Below are 24,559 nucleotides of genomic sequence, written 5' to 3'. Positions count from 1 at the left end.
TGTGTGTACATTAGAAGAAACGAATTCACCCCAAACAACAGGGAATGTTCAGGGAGTTGGGGATGTTTAGCCTGGAGCAGAAGACACAGAGAACTGACCTGGCAGCCACGTTTAGCCTGGAAAAGAGGAGGCTGAGAGGAGATGTGCCATCTTCAAATAACTCAAGGGCTGTGAAATATACTCAGAGTCGCAAAGTGATTTCATGCTCTTTATTCAGCTCATAGTGGTGAGGAGGAATGAATGGCTGTCCCCTCAAAGTATCTGCTTTATCTACATTATTTACACAATGGGCTGTACATGATTGGCTAATTCCGGAATTCTACTGTAAGCCAATCAGGTTGTGGATTCACTTCTATCTGGAGCATGATTGGGTAGTTCCTGCCAACCAATCATACTGCTGCATTGTTCTAGGACCAATCAGACTGCTGCATTCTGAATCCTATTGTTCTAGGACCAATCAGACTGCTGCCTTTTGGATCCTATTGTTCTAGGACCAATCAGACTGCTGCAGTTTGGATCCTATTCAACTCAGTACATAACACCCCTCCCCTCTAAGTTCCAGTCCTGCCCGGGAGGTCGCATTCATAGTCCTTGAGGTACGCCGGCGGCCTACGTGTGCGTTGCGGCCTGGGGTGTTCCCTGGTCCGAGGTTCAGGTTCTGGCTCGTCTTCCAAGGATGCTGGCTGTGATGGGGCTGTTTGGTCTGGCGCAACCGGCTCGCTCAGTCGTGGTTCTGGTTCCGGTGTCCTTTCGGCCTCGCAGGTCCTCTCTGTATTTACTGATTCTGCCTCTCCTGCTGGCCCCTCGTGCTCTATGGGCCTCACTGCCCCTCTGTTCCCTTGGGACTCCTCTGCCCTTTCCTCCTCCTGGTTTTCTCCCGGGAATCGTCGCCGTATCTGGTCGCAGTGGCGGCGCCAGCATTGCCCCCCATCCGTTAGCACCTCATACGACACGGGGCCAGTGACCCTGGTGACTGTGGCGGGTACCCATGCTGGGCCTGCCCCAAAATTCTTTGCATACACTGGGTCCTGAGCCTCGAAGGTCCGGGGGTTCTTGCCTTCCCCCACCACTACCTCATCCTGAGCTCTATCAGGGTGAAGGCGGTCCAATCTGATTGCAAGGCGCCGACCCATTAGTAGTTCAGCGGGGCTCCGGCCAGTCGTTGAGCTGGGGGTGCTGTGCTGTGCTAGAAGGAATGTGGCAAGGCGGTACTCCCAATCCCCTTGCGTCATGCGGCGAAGGGTGTCCTTGGTGGTCCGAACCATGCGTTCTGCTTGGCCATTGGTGGCAGGGTGGAATGGCGCCGAACGGATGTGGCGGATGGCGTTCTGTGCTGTGAAGGTTTGGAATTCTCCTGACGTGAATGCAGTCCCGTTGTCTGAGACGAGAGTGTCAGGGAGCCCGTGGGTTGCAAACAGCCTGCATAGTACCCGGATGGCTGCGGACGTAGAAGTGGACGGTACCAGTGCAACTTCCAGCCATTTGGTGTAGGAGTCCACCACTATGAAGAATGTTTTCCCCTGAAAGGGGCCAGCGAAGTCCACATGCAGGCGTGACCATGGTGCTCGGGCGGACTCCCAGGACTGGACTGGGGCCCTTGGGGGATCTGGGCGGGATTCTTGGCAGGCCTGGCAGTGTTTGACCCAGGCCTCTATCTCTCCGTCGATCCCCGGCCACCACACATAACTCCTGGCAAGGGCTTTCATTCTTACTACCCCTGGGTGTGTCTCATGTAGGGCTGTGAGGACCCTTTTGCGGAGGGGCTGGGGAACAATGACCCTGCTTCCCCATAACAGGCACCCCTTGTGGGCCGACAGTTCATGTTTGCGGGTTGTGTAGCCGGCGAATTCTGGCCCGGGGCTGCTGCTGGGCCATCCCCTCCACACCCAGTCCAGGACCCGGGAGATGACCCTATCTTTCTTGGAATGGTGTGCAACTTCTTGTGCCTGAATGGGGCGGTCGGGAAGCAGCTCCAGGCTCATAACCTCTTGTGCAGGTGCTGGGTCGGGGCCTGTTTCCGGTAGTGGTAGCCTGCTGAGGGCGTCCGCATGGCCCATCGCCTTCCCCGGACGGTGAATCAGTGCATACTGGTAGCTGGCAAGGAAAATTGACCACCTGAGGACGCGAGGAGACAGCACTTGGGGGGTCTGCTTTTCAGGGGCAAACAAGCCAAGCAACGGCTTGTGGTCAGTCACCACGGTGAAGGGCCGCCCGTACAAGAAATCATGGAATTTTTTTACTCCCTTCACGATTGCCAGACCCTCCTTGTCGATTTGCGAGTAGTTCCGCTCAGTTGCGTTGAGTGTCTGGGAAAAGTATGCCACTGGTACCTCTCTTCCATCCGGGAGTTGGTGTCCCAGGACAGCGCCAATTCCATAGGGCGAGGCGTCGCATGCTAGCACCACCGGCAGCCTCTCGTCGAAGTGTGCCAAGACCGAGTTTGAGACAAGCAAGTCCTTGACTGCCTGGAATGCGGCCTCCTGGCGCTGGCCCCACACCCAAGGGGCCCGCTTGTCCAGGAGTCTGTGTAGGGGCTCCGCTACCGCCGCCTTGTGGGGAAGGAAGGAATGGTAAAAGTTCAATAGTCCCAAGAAGGCCTGAAGTTCAGTCTTGTTCTTGGGCGCTGGGGCATCACAAATGGCCCGTACCTTGTCCCCAGTCGGGTGGACCCCTTCTGCGTCCACCATAAATCCCAGAAAGTCCACCTGAGGCACTCCTAGTAGACATTTTTCCCGCTTCACCTTGAGACCCGCCGTCTGGAAACGGTGCAGAACGGTGCGGAGGTGGTCCTCAAACTCCTCTGGTGTGGGCCCGGCAATCAACACATCATCAAAGAAGGGGGTGACGCCAGGGATCCCTTTAAGTAGAGAGTCCATTAGATTCTGGAATATGCCTGGTGCCACGCTGACACCGAATTGCAGCCGCTTTACCCTGAATGCTCCTCTGTGCGTCACAATCGTCTGTGCCTCTGCTGTGGCCTCATCTACTGGCAGCTGTTGATATGCTTGGGCCAAGTCCAGCTTGCCAAAAATTTTCGACCCAGCCAGGGTGGCAAGAACATGGCTGACCACTGGCACTGGGTATGCATGGGCCGCGAGGGCCTTGTTTATGGTACATTTGTAGTCTGCGCAGATGCGGACCGAACCATTAGGCTTGACGGGTGTGACGATTGGGGTTTCCCAGGGGGCATTAGGCACCGGCTCCAGCACTCCTTGCTCCACGAGCCGGTCCAATTCCTCGTCAATACGGGGTTTCAGGGCGAACGGGACCCGGCGGGCCTTGAGCCTGACCGGTCGTACTGCGGGGTCAAGCTGTAGAGCAATGGGGGGGCCGGTATACTGTCCCAATTTCCCATCGAAAACCCCCGGAAATTCCTTGCATATGGCGTCCACGTCCACTTGTAAGTTAGTGTGGTTCACCCCAGTGACGGCTAGTCCCAGTGGTCCAAACCATGACAATCCCAGTAAGCTAATGTAGGGGCCCTTGACCACCAGCAAGTCCAGTTGCCGCATCCGCCCCCGGTATTGCACCCTGAAGGTCCCCACCCCCATTGTGGGGACCTTACGTTTCTGGAAGTCCCGGAGGGTGAATGGGGCCGGCCTGAGTTTGGGACCCCCAGTAGGACACAGTTTCCTTAAGGTCCTTGCCGAGATTATGGATAGAGTTGAACCCGTGTCAAGCTCCATGCGGCATGGGGTCCCCTCTATCTGTACCTCTACATAAATTTTCTCTACGTTGGGGTGGGGCAACTGGTATACCTGGAAGTCCGTGAGCTCTGTCGAGTTGCCTTGGTGCGTTGGGCCCCGGGACCTGGGGCTCTTGGATTGGTCATCTGATGCCTGGCGTCGGGTGGGCCGAGCCCGACACACCCGGGCGATGTGTCCCAATTTTCTGCATTGCCTGCACTCTGCGTTGCGGAAACGGCAGGTCCTCCTCTCGTGACTTTCTCCACAGCTTGCGCAGTTCCCTCCTTCTCGTCGAGGCAGCTGTGGTGTGTGGGCTGCTTGAGTGCGCTGCTGTACTCGGTGCACCTCCTCCCTGTTGGATCCTGAGTCGTCGGTGAGGTCTTCATGGTGGACCCTCGGTTGGGACGGCTGGCTCGGCCGTGCCTCTTGCGTTGACCTCTCGGCAGCTTCCGTTGCCAGGGCCTCCTCCAGAGCGACCTGGAACGTTAGGTCCTTCTTAGCGTAGAGGCATCGTTGAAGCCTCTCATCCTTCAGGCCACCGACGAGGCGGTCACGAAGCATGTTCTCCAGCTCTGAGAAGTTGCAGAACCGGGCGGCTTGGCGGAGGGAGGTCACAAACCCAGTTATGGTTTCCCCAGGGGCTTGCCGCTTTGCGTAGAAGGCATTTCGACGAGCCACCACTGAGGGCTGTGGCGAAAAGTGCCCCTTCAGCTGTTCCATTATTGTTTTGTATGGAACAGTAGCGACGTCTTCAGGCGCAAGGAGAGCCCGGGCGATTTCAAACGTTTCCTCTCCGCATACGCTGAAGAATATCGCCCTCTTCTTGGCGTCTTCTTCGTCGGTGACCCCTTTGGCTTCTAGGAGGAAGGTGAAACGGGAGGCGTACGCTTCCCAGTCTCCAGATGCTGGGTTGAATGGCGAGAAGCTGTTGTCGGTTGCCATTCTGAGTTCCTTGTGTCCCGGAGCTGAAGCCTGGATACACGGTGCGAGGCAGCGGTGCGGCAGGTGGCGGTGCTGCGGTGCTGTGTGTGGCAGTCAGCTCAGCGGGATCCCACCTTCGTCGCCAGTGAAATATACTCAGAGTCGCAAAGTGATTTCATGCTCTTTATTCAGCTCATAGTGGTGAGGAGGAATGAATGGCTGTCCCCTCAAAGTATCTGCTTTATATACATTATTTACACAATGGGCTGTACATGATTGGCTAATTCCGGAATTCTACTGTAAGCCAATCAGGTTGTGGATTCACTTCTATCTGGAGCATGATTGGGTAGTTCCTGCCAACCAATCATACTGCTGCATTGTTCTAGGACCAATCAGACTGCTGCATTCTGAATCCTATTGTTCTAGGACCAATCAGACTGCTGCCTTTTGGATCCTATTGTTCTAGGACCAATCAGACTGCTGCAGTTTGGATCCTATTCAACTCAGTACATAACAGGCTGCCACGTGGAGGATGGAGCATGCTTGTTTTCTCCTGCTCTGGAGGGCAGGACTCGAACCCATGGCTTCAAGTTACCAGAAAGGAGATTCCGACTCAACATCAGAATAAACTTTCTGATAGGAAGAGCCATTCAGCAGTGGAACGGACTCCCTTGGACGGTGGTGAACTCTCCTTCCTTGGAGGTTTTTAAGCAGAGGTTAGATTGCCCTCTCTCAGGAATGCTTTGACCGTGACTCCTGTGTCGCAGCGGGTTGGACTAGATGACCACTGGGGTTCCTTCCAACTCTCTGATTCTGCATGGCCCCCCCCCCCAAGACAGCCTCCTCTTCCCCCTAATTTCGCTGTTTCTTCCTTTCTTTTCCAGGCCTTGGCTGTTAGTGACCATTTCCCTGTGGAAGTGACACTGAAATCTCTCGGCATTTCCTCCACCCCCATGTAGCGTCACCCCCAACGCAGACCCCCAGGGGGGCTGCAGAGCTCTGCCCTCCGGCTGCAGGGGTAGAAAATGGGCAGATTCAAAGACCACGCTTTAGTTTTGGGAGAAGCCCCCAGGTCCCTCTGGCCTTTGGACGACCAGGACGCCAGGCTCCAAGCGGTCCTTTCTGTGCCACGTGAAATCCAAGCACTCTTCAAAACAAAAGAGGATTAATTCCACCCAAATGTTTTCCCAGCTGCTGTGAATGATGATGCTAAAGACGAACTGCCAAATTGCCAAAAATCATGGATTATGCAAGGGCTGATGGATCTGACAAATGGAAACTCAGCGAGATAATAATAAATAATAATAATAATAAATTTTTATTTGTAACCCGCCCTCCCCGGCCAAAGCCGCTAACATCATATAAATCAGACAATATGCATAATACAATATACACTATGCAAATAAAATAACATTCAACATTCATTAAAATAATATAGAATATTAAATATGGCAAATCAAAATGGAGGATTTTGCAACACTGCACAAGATATCTTTGATTTTATGGGTAAAGCAAGAAGAAGAACATTTTAAAGGATTCGAACAAGAATGAGCTTCTTTTTTTAAAAAAAAGGAATGAAAAATAATGGGAGATAATTTATAATATTAACCATTTTCGGGGTCTCTAAGAATTGTAATTAAGAAAATTAGCAAAAATAAATAAATTGGAAGTGTCCAATGACAGTTCTCATCTTGTGAGTTCTTTTCTCACAAAGATGTCAGATCTTTGCAAGCTGAGTCCATTTTGTCCACGCTGGTCCTGCCAAGCCCTCGCTCAGCCTTTTGCAACCTGCTGCCCTCCAGTTTTTCTTTGGACTACAACTCCCATCAGCCCCCTGCCAGCACAGCCATATTAGGAGGGGCTGTTGGGAGTTGTAGTCCCACGCGCCTGGAGGACTGCCGCCATTTGCAAAGGCTGAGGAAGACCACAAGAAGTTGGGCTGCGCAGTTGTAGCAACTGCACTGGATGGCTGCCAGCTGAGCGTTCCTTCAGTGCCAGGGCTGGATGGGCATCTGAGAGACTCCAAGCACTGAGACGACGAGGGTGCTCCCCACTCCCATATGTAATTCAAAATAAAAACAGTACTGAACCGTAAAAGAAAACTGCATTGGTCATGTTTCATCCTGCCTCTTCTCTCAGTTATCCGAACATTAAAACAATAAATTACACAATGTACAACGTATTTCTCTCTGTGTGTGAAAAAACTATAACTCTGGAGAATGCATCAATAATAAAATCATAGAATCGTAGAGATCTGTTAACGGAGAAATCTGAGGGCTCCCTTGGACAAAAAAACAAGGACGCCAGCCAGGAATACCAGAGCAAAAGAGCAGCCAGTCGGCTTGGTCTTTATTGAAGACTGTGGCGACAGGACTCCCACCTGCCACCAGGTGGAACAAGATGGAAGCCCCCAACAAAAGAGCCCCCAAACTTTTATTAGCTGCTAATCCCCATGTTACAGCCCCCCAAACTACATCACTTATACATCATGGTTATAACATGAAAGGGGAGGTCTGGTGGCAGGAATCTGAGCATCCTGGACCCTGCCCCATGGTTCCCCTTGCCCTTCACCAAACACCCATCAAGTGTAACAAAAGAGATATTTACATTGCCCTGTTTCCCAGCCAAGTTAATCACACCCTTTTGTCTTCATCTGGGTTTGTTATTTCTGGAATGGCTACCTGTCTGGCACTCAGGTATCAGGATGCCAGGAATTATCACTCAGGCAGAGGAGCTGCTGAGTAGCTGAGCTCACATGTCTATATGAATTTCTGAAATTTTCCCAGTGAGCCAGTACCTAGATACATTTACAGTGGTGCCCCGCAAGACGAATGCCTCGCAAGACGAAAATCTCACTAGACGAAAGGGTTTTCCGTTTTTTGAGTCGTTCCGCAAGACGAATTTCCCTATGGGCTTGCTTCGCAAGACGAAACGTCTTGCGAGTTCTTGCGAGTTTGTTTCCTTTTTCTTAAAGCCGCTAAGCTGCTAAGCCGTTAATAGCCGCTAAGCCGTTAATAGCCGCTAAGCCGCTAATAGCCGTGCTTCGCAAGACGAAAAAACCGAAAGACAAAGAGACTCGCGGAACGGATTAATTTCGTCTTGCGAGGCACCACTGTATCAGTGAGTTGTTGCATTTGGTATTGTGCAGCAGAGGCCCTTTGAACAGATAGGAAGAAACTGTGATGAAGTGTTTTGCGGGGAGAAATCACAAAAGTCACAAAAGAGATTGTGCTGATTTTGGTAGTGGCCTGTATGTGCATGATATCTGCTGGAGAGGCAACCCCCCCCCCCCAATACATAAATTCCTGCAACAGTTGGAAGGTGTTATGTACTGAAGTTCTCACCCTGGGCAGCAGGGGGATACTGTAGATAGTTATGCAAATGAAGGATCGAAAGTGACGTTCAGTGATTGGATAGTTTTTATGCAAATGAAGGATCGAAAGTGACGTTCGGTGATTGGATAGTTTTAGAAAATTGCTACAGTAACGTTGTACTGGAGCTCTATATAAGCAGGCTGACTGAGCTCTTCAGTTCAGTTCTGTTCTCGCCTCTGAATAAACAAGAGCTGTTTGAAGAATCGCTGTGTCGTCTGATATGTTTGCCCACAACTTAACAGAAGGGATCCAAAGGGTCATGTAGTCCAGGGGTAGGCAACCCAAGGCCTGGGGGCCAGATCCAGCCCAATCACCTTCTAAATCCGGCCCACGGATGGTCCGGGAATCAGCGTGTTTTTACATCAGTAGAATGTGTCCTTTTATTTAAAATGCATCTCTGGGTTATTTGTGAGGCATAGGAATTCACCCTTTTTTTCTCTCTTCAGAATATAGTTGGCCGCCCCCCAAGCTCTGAGGGAGAGTGGACCGGCCCACGGCTGGAAAAGGTTGCTGACCCCTGGTGTAGTTCAACCCCCTGTGTTTTATAAATCTGTTGCAACACATGGCAGGATCTGATTTAGTCACATCATTTCAGCCTGCTTCCGTAGGACGCCCCCTGCTTCTACACTTTCTGAATGCGCTGCTACAGGTAAAAGTCCCAGTTCCACAAATAATGCACCGTTTTAAAGCTTCAGACGGGCAGAAAGGTGTCTTGCCTGCTTAGTGCTGCTTCTGCAACAGTTTGTGGTGTAGAAGTAATTAGAAGGTGTGAAGCGCCATCGCTGTCTCATGCGTTGCTCCTTAGCTCTGCTAGGTTTTTGCAAGATGGGAGTAGCAGGCCAGGAGTAGCTGCTTTTAGGATTCTGTTCTTTGCCTTCACAAAACAGATTTGGGGGGGGGGGTACTTAACCAGGGTGTGTCAAAGGCCATCTGCCCCACGTGGTTTACAAGGACACTACAAACCCGCCAACATTTCTCCAATGAAAACAGGGACATCCCATTCCATAAGGATAATTTTAACAACAACAATTTTATTATTTATACCCCACCCATCTGGTAGGGTTTTCCCAGCCACTCTGGGCAGCTCACAGCATATATCAGAGCATACTAACATTAAAAACTTCCCAATACAGGGCTGCCTTCAGCTGTCATCTAAAAGTCAGATAGTTGTTTATTTCCTAATACTGTAGTAAACAACCCACCTTCGTGGGTTGCCCCAGCCATTCTGGGTAGCTTCCAACATATATAAAAACATAATAAAACATAAAACATATTTTTAAAAAGCCTTCCTTATACAGGGTTGCCTTCAGATGGCTCAGGGATGGACAACTCCATGGTCTCCAACATTTCTCCAATGAAAATAGGGACATCGTAAGGAAAAGCAGTACATTCTGGGATCAAATCAGAAACTGCCCTTGAAGGCTACTCAAAAGTTTCACTGAGTGGAGGACAGGGCTGCCCAAACTTGCACAGCCAGATGAAATCCTACGAGCACCCAAAGGTCCTTCAAATCCAGTGCCCTGTTACCAACCAGGCACCCCAGGAAGCTCTCAGGCATGACCCAGGGGAAACAGCCCTTTACTCCTCTCCTCCCCTTGATTCCCAAGTCGTCTCGATTCAGGACGCAGGAGATATAAATGAACTTCTAGATCAGGCATCGGCAAACTCCTGCCCTCCAGATGTTTGGGACTACAATTCTCATCATCCCTTACCGCTGGTCCTGTTAGCTAGGGATGATGGGAATCGTAGTCCCAAACATCTGGAGGGCCGGAGTTTGCCTATGCCTGTTCTAGATCTAACTGAGCACTTCTGTGCCGAAGTTTCCCTGTGAATCCTCTAAATTGAGACAGAATTCCAAATGACCAGCAATCAAATGTTTCAACGCTGCTCCATCGTAAAACACAAACATTCCAAGAACTATTTCTAGCGAGAAGCAGCAGCCGGGCACCGACTTGCGTCCTTGTCGTGTCTCCCTGCATTCTTCAGTGTGAGCACTAGAAGGCAGAAGGAGGCTGCCTGCTTGCTTATTTGATTTTAAATCCGGCTCTGCAGCCTGGGCTCAGAGCAGCTTTTAATATTTCTGTCCTCTTGGGGCTCAGGAAATCCAGTGGCTGGGGGCGGGAGGCAATAAGGAGAGGGGCCAAAAGGAAAGAAATCATTGCAGACATATTTTTTTAATGTAGAAACAAGGGAACTGAAATGAATCTCTCTGTGTGTGTCTGCATAGACAGACAGACAGACAGACAGACAGACAGACAGACAGACAGACATCACACACACTCACACATATATATTGATTCAACCCAACAGAGGAATTAGAATGTGGGTCTTCCCTAACCTGGTGACTTCCAGACCAGGTGTGGATGGTGCATATGGGGACTCATGACTGCCCTGATAGCATCATGAGCACACACAAAAATCATGAAAAGGATGTCTGAAGTCCCCTTAAAATGTTTGAAACCATCGGTATTGAAATTGATGTTTTCTAGCATTGTAGATCAGACCTACCCTCCTCCCCAGATCCACCTGGAGAAGAGGAGGTTGAGGGGTGATATGATAGCCATGTTCAAATATATAAAAGGATGTCACATAGAGGAGGGAGAAAGGTTCTTTTCTGCTGCTCCAGAGAAGCGGACACGGAGCAATGGATCCAAACTACAAGAAAGAAGATTCCACCTAAACATTAGGAAGAACTTCCTGACAGTAAGAGCTGTTCGACAGTGGAATTTGCTGCCAAGGAGTGTGGTGGAGTCTCCTTCTTTGGAGGTCTTTAAGCAGAGGCTTGACAACCATATGTCAGGAGTGCTCTGATGGTGTTTCCTGCTTGGCAGGGGGTTGGACTCGATGGCCCTTGTGGTCTATTCCAACTCTATGATTCTATTCTATGATTCTACCTTTACCGTCTGCTAGAGCTAACTAAGCGTGCATGAATCTCTCTCTCACCCCCCCCCCCAATGCCATCTGTAGTTTCCCCGGTTTTTATTAAAGCCATTTCCCCTCCTCTCCCTGCTAGAACTGTCCTCACCAGAACCAGCTGATCTTATGCTACATTTCATGAAGACGTCTCTTGGCAAGCAGATGTCTGAAGCTTTTGCAGCTCGAGTTGGCAATATGGGAGATGAAAACAAACTAGAATGAGAAAATGTGGCGTGTTGGGAAACAAGGCATGGCACAATCAGTGCGCTAGGCTGTCCTGTAGCTCTGGCAGACCAAACCCTTGGGGCCTGGGAGCTTCTCTTAGACCCTTCTCCAGGCCCAGGAGTCGGAGAGGCTCTGTCCAGTCCCAGCACATCCAGGTCACTTGGGGTAGTTTGAGCCATTTGTCCTTGCAATGACCTCAGGTCGAAGATCAGCCACAGTCAAGTCAAAGTCTGAGAAACAAAGCATGGCAGTAATTCAACTGGGATACCACTGTAGCCAGAGTCTTCCTGTCTGTGATGGTCTGGGACTCAGGCTCGGACTCAGAACCAGAGGAGACTCATTCTGCACCAGATCCTTTGCCCCAAGCATCACCTGAACCAAGTCTGGGGCCTGATCCTGAAGAGTCTCAGTCTGCACAGGTTCCCCTGCAGCAAACACCAGCTGGGCCGAGTCAGGGGCCTGAGCCTGCCCTGGCTCCAGATGCGGGGATGACCTCGTTGCCTCCAGCTGGGCCATCACTTACAGCTGCTCCACTACCGGTTGGGTCAGGGGAGGCTAAGGCAGCCCCTGGGTCTAGTAACCCACTGACATCTCCCAAGCCTGAGAAAAGGAGAGACCTGAGTACTCGCAGGAGGAGTGCTTGCCTCTGGGCGAAAGAGGGAGGTGAGTTGCTGGGGGATCAGGACCGGCCACTACCCCGACAAAGATAAAAGGCTGTCGGACCCTGCCCCAGGTTGCAGGAGCAACATTGCTGTATGCCAGATCCTGCCTGAGATCCTGTGTCTGTCCTTGCCTGGTTTCCTGCCTCGTGTCCTGCCTCGGCCCTGTCGGACTGACTCCCAGCGGAACCTTTGGATTCTGGACCAGACCTGGACCGTGTTACATGGGTTACCCCTGGGCCCAGCACACTGTCCAGGAATGGCCACAGCCAATGAAGCAGCCAACACCAGGAAAAAGTGTTGCCCATGTAGCTCCCTGACTCTTGACAAAGGTAGATGTAGGAGCTCCTCCAAGCTCAAGGTCAACTCTTTCATGGTGAGGGCAACCCCACCCCAAACCAGTGGAACACTCCCTCTCCAGATCATAGAGTTATTGGGTTGGAAGAAACCCCAAGGTTCATCTAGTCCACCCCCTGCAATGCAGGACTCTCAGCTAAAGCATCTCTGACAGATGGTCATCCAACCTCTGCTTAGAAACCTCCAGGGAAGGAGAGTCCACCACCTCCCAAGGGAGTCCAATTCACTTGTGAACAGCTCTTACCATCAGAAAGATCTTCCTGATATTCAGTCGGAATCTCCTCTCTTATAACTTGAAGACATTGGTTTGAGTCCTACCCTCCAGAGGGGAAAAGAAGCATGTGCCCTCTACCATGTGACAACCCTTGAGATATTTGAAGAGGGCTATCATATCTCCTCTCAGACTCCCCTTTTCCAAGCTAACCTCCCAGCTCCTTCAAGCTCTCGTCATAAGCCTTGGTTTCCAGACTCTTGATCATCTTGGTTGCCCCTCCTTTGCACACGTTCTAGATTGCCAACGTCCTTCTTAAATTGTGGCACCCAGAACTGGACACAGTACTCCAGGTGGGGTCTGACCAAGGCAGAGTTGTACTTGATCTAGAGACTAGACTTCTGTTGATGCAGCCTAGAATAGCATTAGCTTTTTTTGCTGCCGCATCACACTGTGGACTCATGTTAAGCTTGTGGTCTACTTAGACCTGAGATCCTTTTCTCATCTACTACTTGCAAGCCAGGTCCCCCATCTCCTCTTCGTGCAGCTGGTTCTTCCTGCTTAAGTGCAGAACCTGACGTTTGTCCCTGCTGAAGTTCATTCTGCTAGTTAGTGCCCAATTCCCCAACCTATTAAGATCATCTTTAATCGCGAATTTGCTTTCTGCGGCATTTGCTACCCCTCTCGGTGTCATCTGCAAATTGAATGAATGTCCCCTCAGTTCCTTCATATGAAGGCATTGAACAACAGCATTTTCCTGCCCAGAGAATTGGAACAAACAGCAAGAAGGTTTTCTGTGGACTGCTGTTTGTTCCGATTCAGCACTAAAGAGTGGGAAGGTGGTAGGGCAAAGGCAAAACTACTCAGACCTGTGCCTAGAAAGCAAGAGACAAGGAGGAAACTGCTTGGACGCCTGATTTCTAGGCATGGGGCAGCCAGTGTGAATGAGCCCTGAGTTCGGTTGCAGGGGACGGCTCCGAACGATTCTGCACATGACCGCTGCCCAAGCCTTCTGTGCTCTCAAATAACAAAATACTATTCAAATAATACAACCAGACTCTTCTGACCCTGTTTTCAAAGCCAGCTTTATAATGAGCAGGCTGTCCACAGGAGAAATTGCTATGACCCAGATATGAGGTCACAATGGTGAAAATGTTGCACACTGTGTGATCTGCCACTGAGCCAAAGACACATCAGATGTGTCAATTTCTCTTTCCTCTCTCTCTCTCTCTTACACACACACACACGACTTTGCCTGAAATGCAAGTTTTGTAAAAACAAAAACAAAAAAACGCTATTGTCTTCTGAAGCCTTTAGGAGGAGGCGACCCCACCGGTTTAATCTGAAATCTGTAGCTGATGGCACGAACTGAAGTGCTCTCCAGAGCAGCGCATCATCCAACTGCACTTCATCTTGATTCCGGCTTCCAGTTCGATAAATCAACGGGATCGGGGAACTAGGTCAATTCCTCGCCTGTAGAAAAATTGCAATGCTATTTGCTACATGCTGCCATGTTCTCCCTCTCTCTGGGTGCTCATAGCCTCAGCTGGCCTCCTCTCTCTCTCTCTCTCTCTCTCTCTCTCTCTCTGCCACCCTGTGAATGGCAAGACCACACGACACTGACCCTGCAGGTCAATTGTGTGCAATTCATAGAACCGCAGAACAAGAGGGTTGCAAGGGGCCCCAAGAGTCATCTAGCCATCCCTGACAGATGACCGCCTGACCGCTGCTTAAAAACCCCGAAGGAAGGAGACTCCACTGCCTTCCGATGGAGTCTGTTCCACTGTCAAACAGCTCTGCTGTTTCCTTCACACTTTATTTATAACTTCTGTCTCCTTTCCTCCAAAGAGCTGAGGGTGGTGTCCCTGGAAGAGGTTGTTGGGGCCTCACAACAACCCTGTGAGGAAGTCCGCAAGGATTTAAAGCCATGTTTCTTGACTCCCTCTCCTCTCTCCAAGCTGAGCGTACACTCCATCGCGGTCCTCTGTCAAGCCCTTGCAGGACCCAATATTTTTTTTAAAAAAGATATTAAGATTTTCAAAATATTACAAAATGAAAAAAGAAAAAAGAAAAATACAAAATAAAAATAGTTAAAAAACAATTCCATCTTTCCATTACTTATCTTTCATTTGCTTGTTTCCCGGACCTCCTCACACCTCCCTTTTTTGTATTCCAGTTCAATTTGTTAGTTCAGCAAATCCTTTCCCTCTTTGTTTATCCTAGTCTTTAATTTTAAAGTATTATAACATTAAATTTTTACCTGTTAATAATCAATTTTTTCATATTCCTTTATAGCATTGCAGCTAAAAACCACTTAACTTCTTATCCAACATCATTCTAACATTCATTAATTTTACAGTATTTCTGTAAGTAGACTTTAAATTTCTTCCAGTCTTCTTCCACCAACTCTTCTCCCTGGTCTCGGATTCTGCCGGTCATTTCCGCCAATTCCATGTAGTCCATCACCTTCATCTGCCATTCTTCCAGAGTGGGTAGATCTTGTGTCTTCCAATACTTCGCAATAAGTATTCTTGCTGCTGTTGTAGCGTACATAAAGAAAGTTCTATCCTTCTTTGGCACCAATTGGCTGACGATGCCCAGGAGAAAGGCCTCTGGTTTCTTCAAGAAGGTATATTTAAATACCTTTTTCATTTCATTATATATCATCTCCCAGAAAGCCTTAATCCTTGGGCACGTCCACCAAAGGTGAAAGAATGTACCTTCAGTCTCCTTACATTTCCAACATTTATTATCGGGCAAATGATAGATTTTTGCAAGCTTGACTGGGGTCATGTACCACCTATATATCATTTTCATAATATTCTCTCTTAAGGCATTACATGCCGTAAACTTCATACCTGTGGAGGACCCAATCTTATTCATCCACACCACACATTTAAAGCGCATGGATTTCCCCAGAGGATCCCGGAACTGTAATTTCCCAAGTGGGCTGGGAATTGTAGCTCCGTGAGGAGTAAACTACAGTTTCCAGGATCCGTGGGGGAGTGGTCAGGGTGGTGCTGATAACGCCAAGGTTGCAGGTTCGATCCCTGTAAGGGACGGCTGCATATTCCTGCATTGTAGGGGGTTCAATTAGATCAGGGGGCAGCAAGGTTTATCTTGCCTGGGCTGGATCGGTCCTGCCGAGATCCCTCTGTGGGCTGGATCGCGCGTGTGTGAGCACATGCACCTGCAATTTCCGGTGTCTGTGCGTGTGCAGACGCAATTTCTGGCACCACAGAAGCAAATCCCTGTGCTGCGCCTGTTTAGCACAGCGAGTGGGCAGCTCGGTTCGGGGGCGGGACGGGGGCTGGTCAAACGACCTCCACGGGCCACTTCCGGCCCACGGGCCTTAGGTTGCTGACCCCTGGATTAAATGGTCCTCAAGATGCCTCCAAGTTTATGATTCTATGAAATGGATGCTGTGGATGTAATAATAATATTACATTTTATTTGTTTTCATTTATACCTTACCTTTCCACCAGGCGGCTCTAGGTGACAATTACAGTCTTTCTCTCTTTTCTCCCAAGAGTCCTGCGAGGTAGGAGGCTGTGTTGAGGGTTGGTGACTGGCTGAAACTTAACGGCCACGTGAGGATGGGAAACCAGGTCTCTACAGGCCTCTTCTGACGCTCTAACCACTACACCACACTGTGCAGTAACACTAGTGGGTCACTAAGATTTCGCTTTGACGGATGGTAAAGTGAGGCTCCCCAGGCTTACTGTTTCACTCAATGGGTATTACGTCTGTGTAGACCTGTGATGGCTTTGGCACTGTAAGCCGTGCTCACTTGCCTGTGGCCAAACTCTTACAATTCACCATCTTTTTCTCCTGGCACGGATCTTGCGGGGGGCATTATCTCTCTGTGTGATTTATAGCATTTGGGCTTAAAAAACAACACACATCCCCCAACCGGCTTTAAAAGGATGCTATTTTTGGCAAGTGTCTTACGGGATCTCGTCTGAGTTCCTTCCACCGCGCTGTCACACTGAGCGACTTGTCTTGGGACGTCCTCGCGATCAAAGCCATCTCAGGATTCAAAGCGCGGACGGACATTCAGTGCGACAAGAATGTCGAGGGTGGTGACAGTAAGCGTTGATAGGAGAGATGAGCCTGGAACATGTACAAAAGCACGTTTCACGGACAAAAAGCCCCCAACATGGTTGCTCTGTGGAGTAGCGGGGGCGGGATATGCCTTTGTCTGCAAAAAGTCTCCCTCGTTCCGCCAGAAAGCTTCATAATGCACCACTGAGAAATCCCTTGCCCTCAGTGGTCAGCAACATATGACTATTGGTTCAATTAATGCTTATTATTTATTTCATCTTTTCAATACTGCACTCTGCAGCTGGGCCAGCCCAACTGTTAGTCAGAGTGAGGTCAATGCCTCAGGCAGCGCAAGTTTGGTGTCATGAAAAGGCAGCATATTGTTAGTTGTTTAATTGTTAAAAATAGCTCATTTGGGCTTTAGCTTTTTTACTTTTTAAACAATGCAGTGGTAAATTCACCGCAGGGCGAATTGCTGGCCAGGTACGAAGGTTGCAGATGCTGTTCATTGTCTACATAGCATGGCAGTTCGTAAGTCAGTGGCACCAATGACATGGGGAAATTTCATAATGAGGTCCTGGAAGCCAAATTTAGGGAGCTGGTTAGGATGCTGAAAGCTAGGGACTCTCAAAGGTATCTATGTATCTATCTGTTGGTGAAACTGCTACCAGTTCCATGCAGAGGGCTAGTCAGACAGACACAGCTCTGCAGTTTCAGTGCCCAGATGTGGTGATGGTGTCTGGAGGAGAGATCTGTTAGGTGCTGGGGACCATTCTGGGGCAAGCTGGGTTTGTGCAAAAGGGATGGTCCAATCCCCTTGGACTGGGATTGAACCAGAATGTTGGCGCTTAAAATCAGAAAAGCGGCAGAAGACCTCTTAGATGGATTGCAGTGGGCGCAAGGAAGCTGTCAGGAGCTGAGGAGGGTCTAGTAAAGGTAAAGGGACCCCTGACCATTAGGTCCAGTCGTGGCCAACTCTGGGGTTGCGGCGCTCATCTCACTTTACTGGCCGAGGGAGCCGGCGTACAGCCTCCGGGTCATGTGGCCAGCAGGACTAAGCCACTTCTGGCGAACCAGAGCAGCGCACGGAAATGCCGTTTACCTTCCCGCCGGAGCGGTACCTATTTATCTACTTGCACTTTGACGTGCTTTCGAACTGCTAGGTTGGCAGGAGCAGGGACTGAGCAACAAGAGCTCACCCCGTCACGGGGATTCGAACCGCCGACCTTCTGATTGGCAAGTCCTAGGCTCTGTGGTTTGGTTTGGCCCAAATCTCCCAGCTGGGATGAAGATGAAAAAAATGGTGAGCATTTTAAATGGGGGAGATAGTATAGAACTAAGGACTGTGAGTGCAAGGGCACAGGGTGGCGGTTCAGGGAGGCCACAGCAACACAGGCCAAAACACTGTTTATAATCAGATGCTACCAGAGGGATACCTAGGCTTCCTTGCACACTTGGCAGGGTCTGGGAAGGTCTTGCAAGGGGCAAGGGCTCCTGCAAGATCTCAGGTGGCCCTCTGCCTTCTGTGCAGGGGCAAGGCCCACTCAGTGCCAGCTTCAGACAGGTACGGATGGTCAGGTGGGGCGTTCCAGGGGTCATCCTGGCTTTACACGATTTTGCTTATGCACAAGAACGCAACCCCTGTGTCACCTACCTGCAGTGGGTGTAACAGAAACCTGGGGGCTGCCTCTGGGTCTAACCTCCCTGATCCTCCTCCCTCTCTGACCACTCCCACCAAAACACTGGGAAGCCCTGACTTCAAAGTGCACTTGGCGCCAGGTGGGCAGTGGTACGCACCTGTCCAATTTGGCCCACCGGGGAGTCTGGCTCCACAGCTTGATAAGGTTCGCCACCCCTTTTCCGAAGGAAGCCTTCTTGCCTGTAGAACTAGGCATCGAGAGTGCGTGGGCGCAGAATAGCCATTTGAAGAGCCCAAAGAAGCAGAGACTGGAATAAGAGAGAAGCTCTGTTCGCAGGTGTTTATCTGCTGATGCCAGAAGCCTCCAAGACAAGATGGCAGACCTGGAGTACTTGGTCTTAGAGGATGGCATTGCTATTGTAAACACAACAGAAACCTGGTGGAACAGAGAGTACTGGTAGTGTCACTCTGCACAGTGGTACCTCGGGTTAAGAACTTAATTTGTTCTGGAGGTCCATTCATAACCTGAAACTGTTCTTAACCTGAGGTACCACTTTAGCGAATGGGGCCTCCTACTGCTGCCGTGCCACCGGAGCACGATTTCTGTTCTCATCCTGAGGCAAAGTTCTTAACCCGAGGTACTATTTCTGGGTTAGCAGAGTCTGTAACCTGAAGCGTCTGTAACCAGAAGCGTCTGTAACCTGAGGTACCACTGTATGTCAGAGGGCAAGTTAACAACAACAACAACAACAATTTATTATTTATACCCTGTCCATCTGGCTGGGTTTCCCCAGCCACTCTGGGTGGCTCCCAACAGAATTAAAAGCACAATAGAACATCAAACTGGAACAAACTGGAACGTGTCCAGAGGAGGGCAACCAAAATGGTCAAAGGCCTGGAAACGATGCCTTCTGAGGAACGGCTAAGGGAGCTGGGCATGTTTAGCCTGGAGAAGAGGAGGTTAAGGGGTGATATGATAGCCATGTTCAAATATATAAAAGGATGTCACATAGAGGAGGGAGAAAGGTTGTTTTCTGCTGCTCCAGAGAAGCGGACACAGAGCAATGGATCCAAACTACAAGAAAGAAGATTCCACCTAAACATTAGGAAGAACTTCCTGACAGTAAGAGCTGTTCGACAGTGGAATTTGCTGCCAAGGAGTGTGGTGGAGTCTCCTTCTTTGGAGGTCTTTAAGCAGAGGCTTGACAACCATATGTCAGGAGTGCTCTGATGGTATTTCCTGCTTGGCAGGGGGTTGGACTCGATGGCCCTTGTGGTCTATTCCAACTCTATGATTCTATGATTCAAACATTAAAAACTTCCCTAACAGGTCTGCCTTCAGGTGTCGTCTAAAAGTCAGATAGTTGTTTATTTCCTTGATGGGAGGGCGTTCTACAGGGCGGGCACACTACCGAAAAGGCCCTCTGCCTGGTTCCCTGTAACCTCACTTCTTGCAAGGAGGGAACTGCCAGAAGGCCCTTGAAGCTGGACCTCAGTGTCCGGGCTGAATGATATGGGTGGAGACGCTCCTTCAGGTCTACTGGGCTGAGGCTGTTTCGGGCTTTCAAGGTCAGCACCAACACTTCTAATTGTGCTTGGAAACGTACTGGGAGCCAATGTAGGTCTTTCAGGACTGGTGTTATGTGGTCTCGGGGCCGCTCCCAGTCACCAGTCTAGCTGCCGCATTCTGGATTAATTGCAGTTTCCAGGTCACCTTCAAAGGTAGCCCCACGTAGAGCGCATGGCAGTAGTCTAAGTGGGAGATAACCAGAGCATGCACCACTCTGGCGAGACAGTCTGCGGACAGGGAGGGTCTCAGCCTGCATACCAGATGGAGCTGGTAAACAGCTGCCCTGGATACAGAACTGACCTGTACCAGTCCATGGACAGCTGTGAGAAATCCCCAGAGTTAGAAATTCCCAAAGGAGCAGACTCTTCCACAGAATTGTTGGAGGTGATTAAACTACAGAACTTGCTCCCACAAGAGGCAGTGACGGCCATACAATGTGGGTGGCTTTCAAAGAGGACTGGCTAAATTCATGGAGGAGGAGGAGAGAGCTATTGAGGGCCACCAGCCAGGATGGCTCTTCTCTGCCTCCACAGTCAGAGGCAACCATGCTTCTGAGTGGCAGTTGCTGGAGACCACCAGAGGAGAGAGGGCTCTTGTGCTCCGATCCTGCTTGTGGGAAACCCAAAGGCATCTGGTTGGCTCTTCTGAGAACAGGATGCTGGAAGAGCTTGGCCCAAATCCTCCTCCTGATACCATCAGTCTCACCTGGCCGGCCGGCCCTGTGCATGGAACTGGTGGCATTTCCTGGAAAGCCACCTTGAAACGAGTGAACACAGTTTCCCCAGGGTTTTGTTTTCTTCCTTTTTTCGGCATATTTTGTTTGTTTATGTTTTCATTTTCTGCATTTTGTTTTCCTAATGGTGTACACATTTTGCAATTTCGTTTCAAAGCCTTTGAAGTCAAGTTGCTCAGTGTGCCAGAGCTGGCATATGGTTCTGCTTCAATTCTTTTCACGGTTTGGAAAAGGCGGCAGGGAAGAGGGCGGAAATATCCGAAGTGCAGGTTTGTGATAAAGGAAGCCGAGCAGTTTCAGCGGAGAATGAAGACAGTCCTCTAGCAGTGGCAGTAGCAGGGGGAGGGCAAAGAAAAGAATTATTTCTCCCTTTTGTCCCCTGTCCCCCCCTCCATTGCTTGTGGGGTAAACTTATCCCAGTGGCAAATGGTAGAGGAATGAGCCAAGAATGATTTCTCTCCTTTATTTTGCAAAGGATTTTGACAGGTGGCTGCCCACTTAGAAATCACGGGATGTCATAATGATGTCATGTCAAATGATGACCTGTCAAATATATCCCGAGAAGCAGGCTGAGTGATCGAGGGGATGCAGGGACTCCCGTAGGAGGAAAGGTTGCAGCGTTTGGGCCTTTTTAGTTTAGAGAAATGGTGAGTCAGATAGAAGTTTTGAAAGTTATACATGCTATGAAGAAAGTGGATGGTGACAAGTTTTCCTCCCTCTCTCCAGACTCCTTAACATCCGATGAAGCTGAATGTTGGAAGCTTCAGGACTGGCAAAACGAAGGCCTTCTTCACGCAGCGCAAACGGTGGAACTCCCTCCCACCGCATAAGGCAGTGGTTGTCATTCAGAGTGAGCTATCCATGGCTCCACAGTCGGAGACAGCAATGCTTCTGAATCCCAGTTGCTCGAAACTGTAGGAAGGGAGCGGGCTTGTGTTCAAATCCTGCTTGGGGGCTTTTTCACAGGCTAATGTAAAAAACAGGATGCCGGCCTAGCTGATCCAGCAGGCTCTGCTTATGTTCTTATCTCCACAAAGATCTGGCCAATGGAGCCACAAAAGTTCTTCAACCCTGACTTGCGGGCTCAGTTTGAGCTTGTTCATTGCTGGAGCAACTTCAGAGCTCTGCCTTCCCTCAGGGTGCTGACTTGTGTCTTGCCTTGCCCTGCCCTGCATATATTTTAATATTCATTTGCCCCACTTTTCAGGCCATGCTGCCCCCAGAGGGCCATTTGCAAGACTTTAAAGCCCAGGAGCTGAAGAGATGCACATGTTGCCCTCTGCCAAGTGACCCTGGGCCATCGAGCTGCCCATCCTTTGCCTCACGGGCAGAACATTGTGATATGGGGAAGGTCTGCCTGGTCCCTTCTGCTGAACAGTGAAAGACAATGTTTGTTCCCCCCTCTTCCCTCCCCAACCCCTTTTCCTTTTATATCGTGTCTTTTAGATTGGAAGTCTATGGGCAGCGGCTGTCAGACAGAACTTACGTTTTAGGTGCTTTGTAAGTCTTTAGCAATGACACAACTACACAGGGCCCCTCCAGACTGGTGTGGGTGTATTCTGCAACATGTAGCGACGGGTTTAGCCAGTTCGTTTGTTCTGCTATCCAACTGATTGCTGTCCAAAGGGACTGTAGCAGAACGGGAGAAAAATGAAGCGGAATGTTTGTGGTATAAAAACTTGTGGGATTCCAGCAGAAAGTTGCATGGTGGAAATGAAGCACTGTGACCTCTCAAAATATTATTATTATTATTATTATTATTATTAAATAAATAAATGCAGCTGCAAACAAGTGTTGCAAGTGGGATCAGGTATGACTGCCCCAATAACATAATGAGCACAAATAATTGCAAACGTGCAATTTAAAAAGAGCGCCTTGGGGGTCCACCAAGTCACACACAGAAGCTTCCAGTGAAGATATGGGAGTTGCTGCAATGCCCCTTCCATCGGAAAGGGGTGGCCCTGCTGCTTCCTCGGGGTCTGTACTGAGAGCCTGTGGTGGCGCAGTGGATAGAGTGCTGGACTCGGCCGACGAAGAGTTCAGGGTTCAAATCCTGATAAACTATCAACCTTCCTGGGAGACCTTGGGCCACTCACTGTCTCTCAGCCTAGCCTACCTCGCAGGGTTGTTGTGAAATGCAGAGCTGCAGGGGAACCGTGTGCGGCACCCTGAGCTGCTTGGAGCAAAGGTGGAATAGACTAACATCAACCACGACGACATAGAAAGAATACTGTATATATATACGGTACAGTATATCTGTTCGAAGCGTGGCATTCCGCTGCCCGAACCTGGACGCCTCAGACCTCCCCAAGATGGCCGCGGGAGGCGAACCGTCGCGCACGTCACGCCAGACGGCGCGGCGTCTGTTTCCCTCCCGACGCACGACGGGAAAAGGAGCTGCGAGCTCGTTGGCCCTGGGACCAGGCAGGCAGGCCGGCCCAGTGCGGGCGCGTGTGCGCAGGCGCGCTAAAAGAAGCGGCTAAGGAGGGGGGGGCGGGGCTTGGGAGCGCGCCTGCGCAGCAGCAGCCGCCGCCTCAGCCTGAGCCTCAGCCGCCGCTCTGAGGCGGCGCGAGCTCGCGCAGTCGCCGTTCGCGTCCGGCGGCGGGAGGGGGGGTGGCGGGCGTCGAGCTCGGTGAGGCGGCGCCGCCGCTGCTGCAGCTGCCGCCGCCTGAGGAGAACCACGGAAGGGAGGCCGCCGGCGAGACCCGCGAGGGCGAGAGGAGGGCAGCGATGGCGGCGGCGTCCGTCGGCTGACCCGGCCTCTCGCCTTTGGGCCGGTGGGCCCGGCGCCCGCCTGAGGGGAGCCATGTCGAACGCGGGGACCCGGAGGGCCGGATCCAGCATCAAAGTTCGCCTCACAGGTAAGGAGGGAAGGCGGCGGGCGGGCGGAGGCGCTCCTCGTCCTCCTCCTCCTCCTCCGGCCTGGGAGACGCCGAGGGCGGGCGCCGCCGCCGCCGCCATCCCGCCCCGCTGCGGGTCAGCCCCCGGCCCCGGCCCGCCGCCGCTTCTCTCGGGCGGGCAAGGGGAGAAGCTGCGCGGTGCCCGGCAGGGCCCTGCAATGCGAGGCCGGAGGAAGGCGGCCAGACTCCAGAGAGCGGGGAGCCTCGGGGTCTTTTCTCTCTCCCCGCGAAGTCTTAAGAGCAGCAGCCTTTTTTGTGGCAGGTCAGGGCTGCTCTGCCACCACCTGAAAATCCTCTCTCGAACTTGTTTTGTCCTGGGATTGAGAAGAGCCATAGCCCATTGACAAAACATATATATATGCTTAAATACACTAATGGTATCCAACATGTCATTGGAAAATAGTTTTGGATTGAATGTTCACATGGCAGTGATGGCCATTATCTCCCGCCCCCCCAATCTTTCACTTTTTCATTTTTCACTTCAATTCCCTTTTAATTCCTATACCTCCCCCCTACTGTACACAAGGCGGCTTACAGCAACAAAACAGAAGTGACAAAGAACACACACACCTTATAATAGTAAGTAGGTTAGGGATTGCTCCATCCTTCTCTTGTTTCTCTCCCATCTCCCCTAATTTTCTTTTGGGAAGAAGAAAAGGTGTGTTCACACAGGGGGACTCTTGATTCTTCTCCATTCCTCTCTCCCCCCGCCGCCCCTCCATTTTGCGTATGGATGCCGAATGCCCCTTGCTGGGAATGACAAGTGGGGGAAGAGTGATGTTCTGCACAGGTGCTGCTTCTGAGCTGCCCACCGGTGTCTGCTTGCCCACTGCGAGTACAGGATATGGGACAGTACACTACAGATGGGCATTCCAGCCCTGCAAGAAAGCTCAGCTAAGCTGGGGTTGCTGTACTTCCTTCCCTCTTCTCCACTTCATTCCTTCACGGTTCTCCCCATTGGAGCTTTGCAGGATGACTCTTAGGGGGGAAAGGCAGAATTCTAGCCTAAACCTCTTGCATTTTATAGGAAGCAGGTAAACTTGTTTTGGTTTCTGTTGAGTCAATAAGGCGTATTAAGGATTAGGTGCTTTTTTCTTGGGATTCTGTAGAACTGGAACGCTTTGGAAGCCATTCCTCTTTCAAAAGGGCATTGCATAGCAGTGTTGGATGTAGCTGCAGTTCCTTATTTCAGAATGCTTCTGTTTTCTTAATGTCTGACAGAATCAATTTATACCCAGCTATTATGTGCAGACACCAAAGAAAGTCTCCTTTTGAAAATTGGATCTGGCCAGCCAGACTTTTGGGGGGCCTGAAGGGAAGGTTG

The 24,559-nt window shown here is 50.6% G+C and overlaps 1 protein-coding gene across 4 annotated transcripts in view; it reads left to right on the top strand.

The window, feature by feature from the left end:
- Window positions 1-22,850: 22,850 nt before the first annotated feature.
- The window catches only part of SMURF1 (SMAD specific E3 ubiquitin protein ligase 1), a 50,410-nt gene continuing 48,701 nt past the window's right edge, over window positions 22,851-24,559 (top strand). For all 4 annotated transcript variants that reach the window (XM_028705355.2, XM_028705354.2, XM_077918746.1 and 1 more), the window contains exon 1: window positions 22,851-23,196. In XM_028705355.2, coding sequence (XP_028561188.1) covers window positions 23,142-23,196 — 55 coding nt within the window. In that variant the 5' untranslated portion in view covers window positions 22,851-23,141. The remainder of the gene's footprint in view (window positions 23,197-24,559) is intronic.

Source organism: Podarcis muralis, chromosome 14 (genome assembly GCF_964188315.1).
Source record: "Podarcis muralis chromosome 14, rPodMur119.hap1.1, whole genome shotgun sequence".
Classification (NCBI taxonomy): domain Eukaryota; kingdom Metazoa; phylum Chordata; class Lepidosauria; order Squamata; family Lacertidae; genus Podarcis; species Podarcis muralis.
The sequence above is the reverse complement of the archived record's forward strand: the minus strand, read 5'-3'. Positions and strand labels throughout refer to the sequence as shown.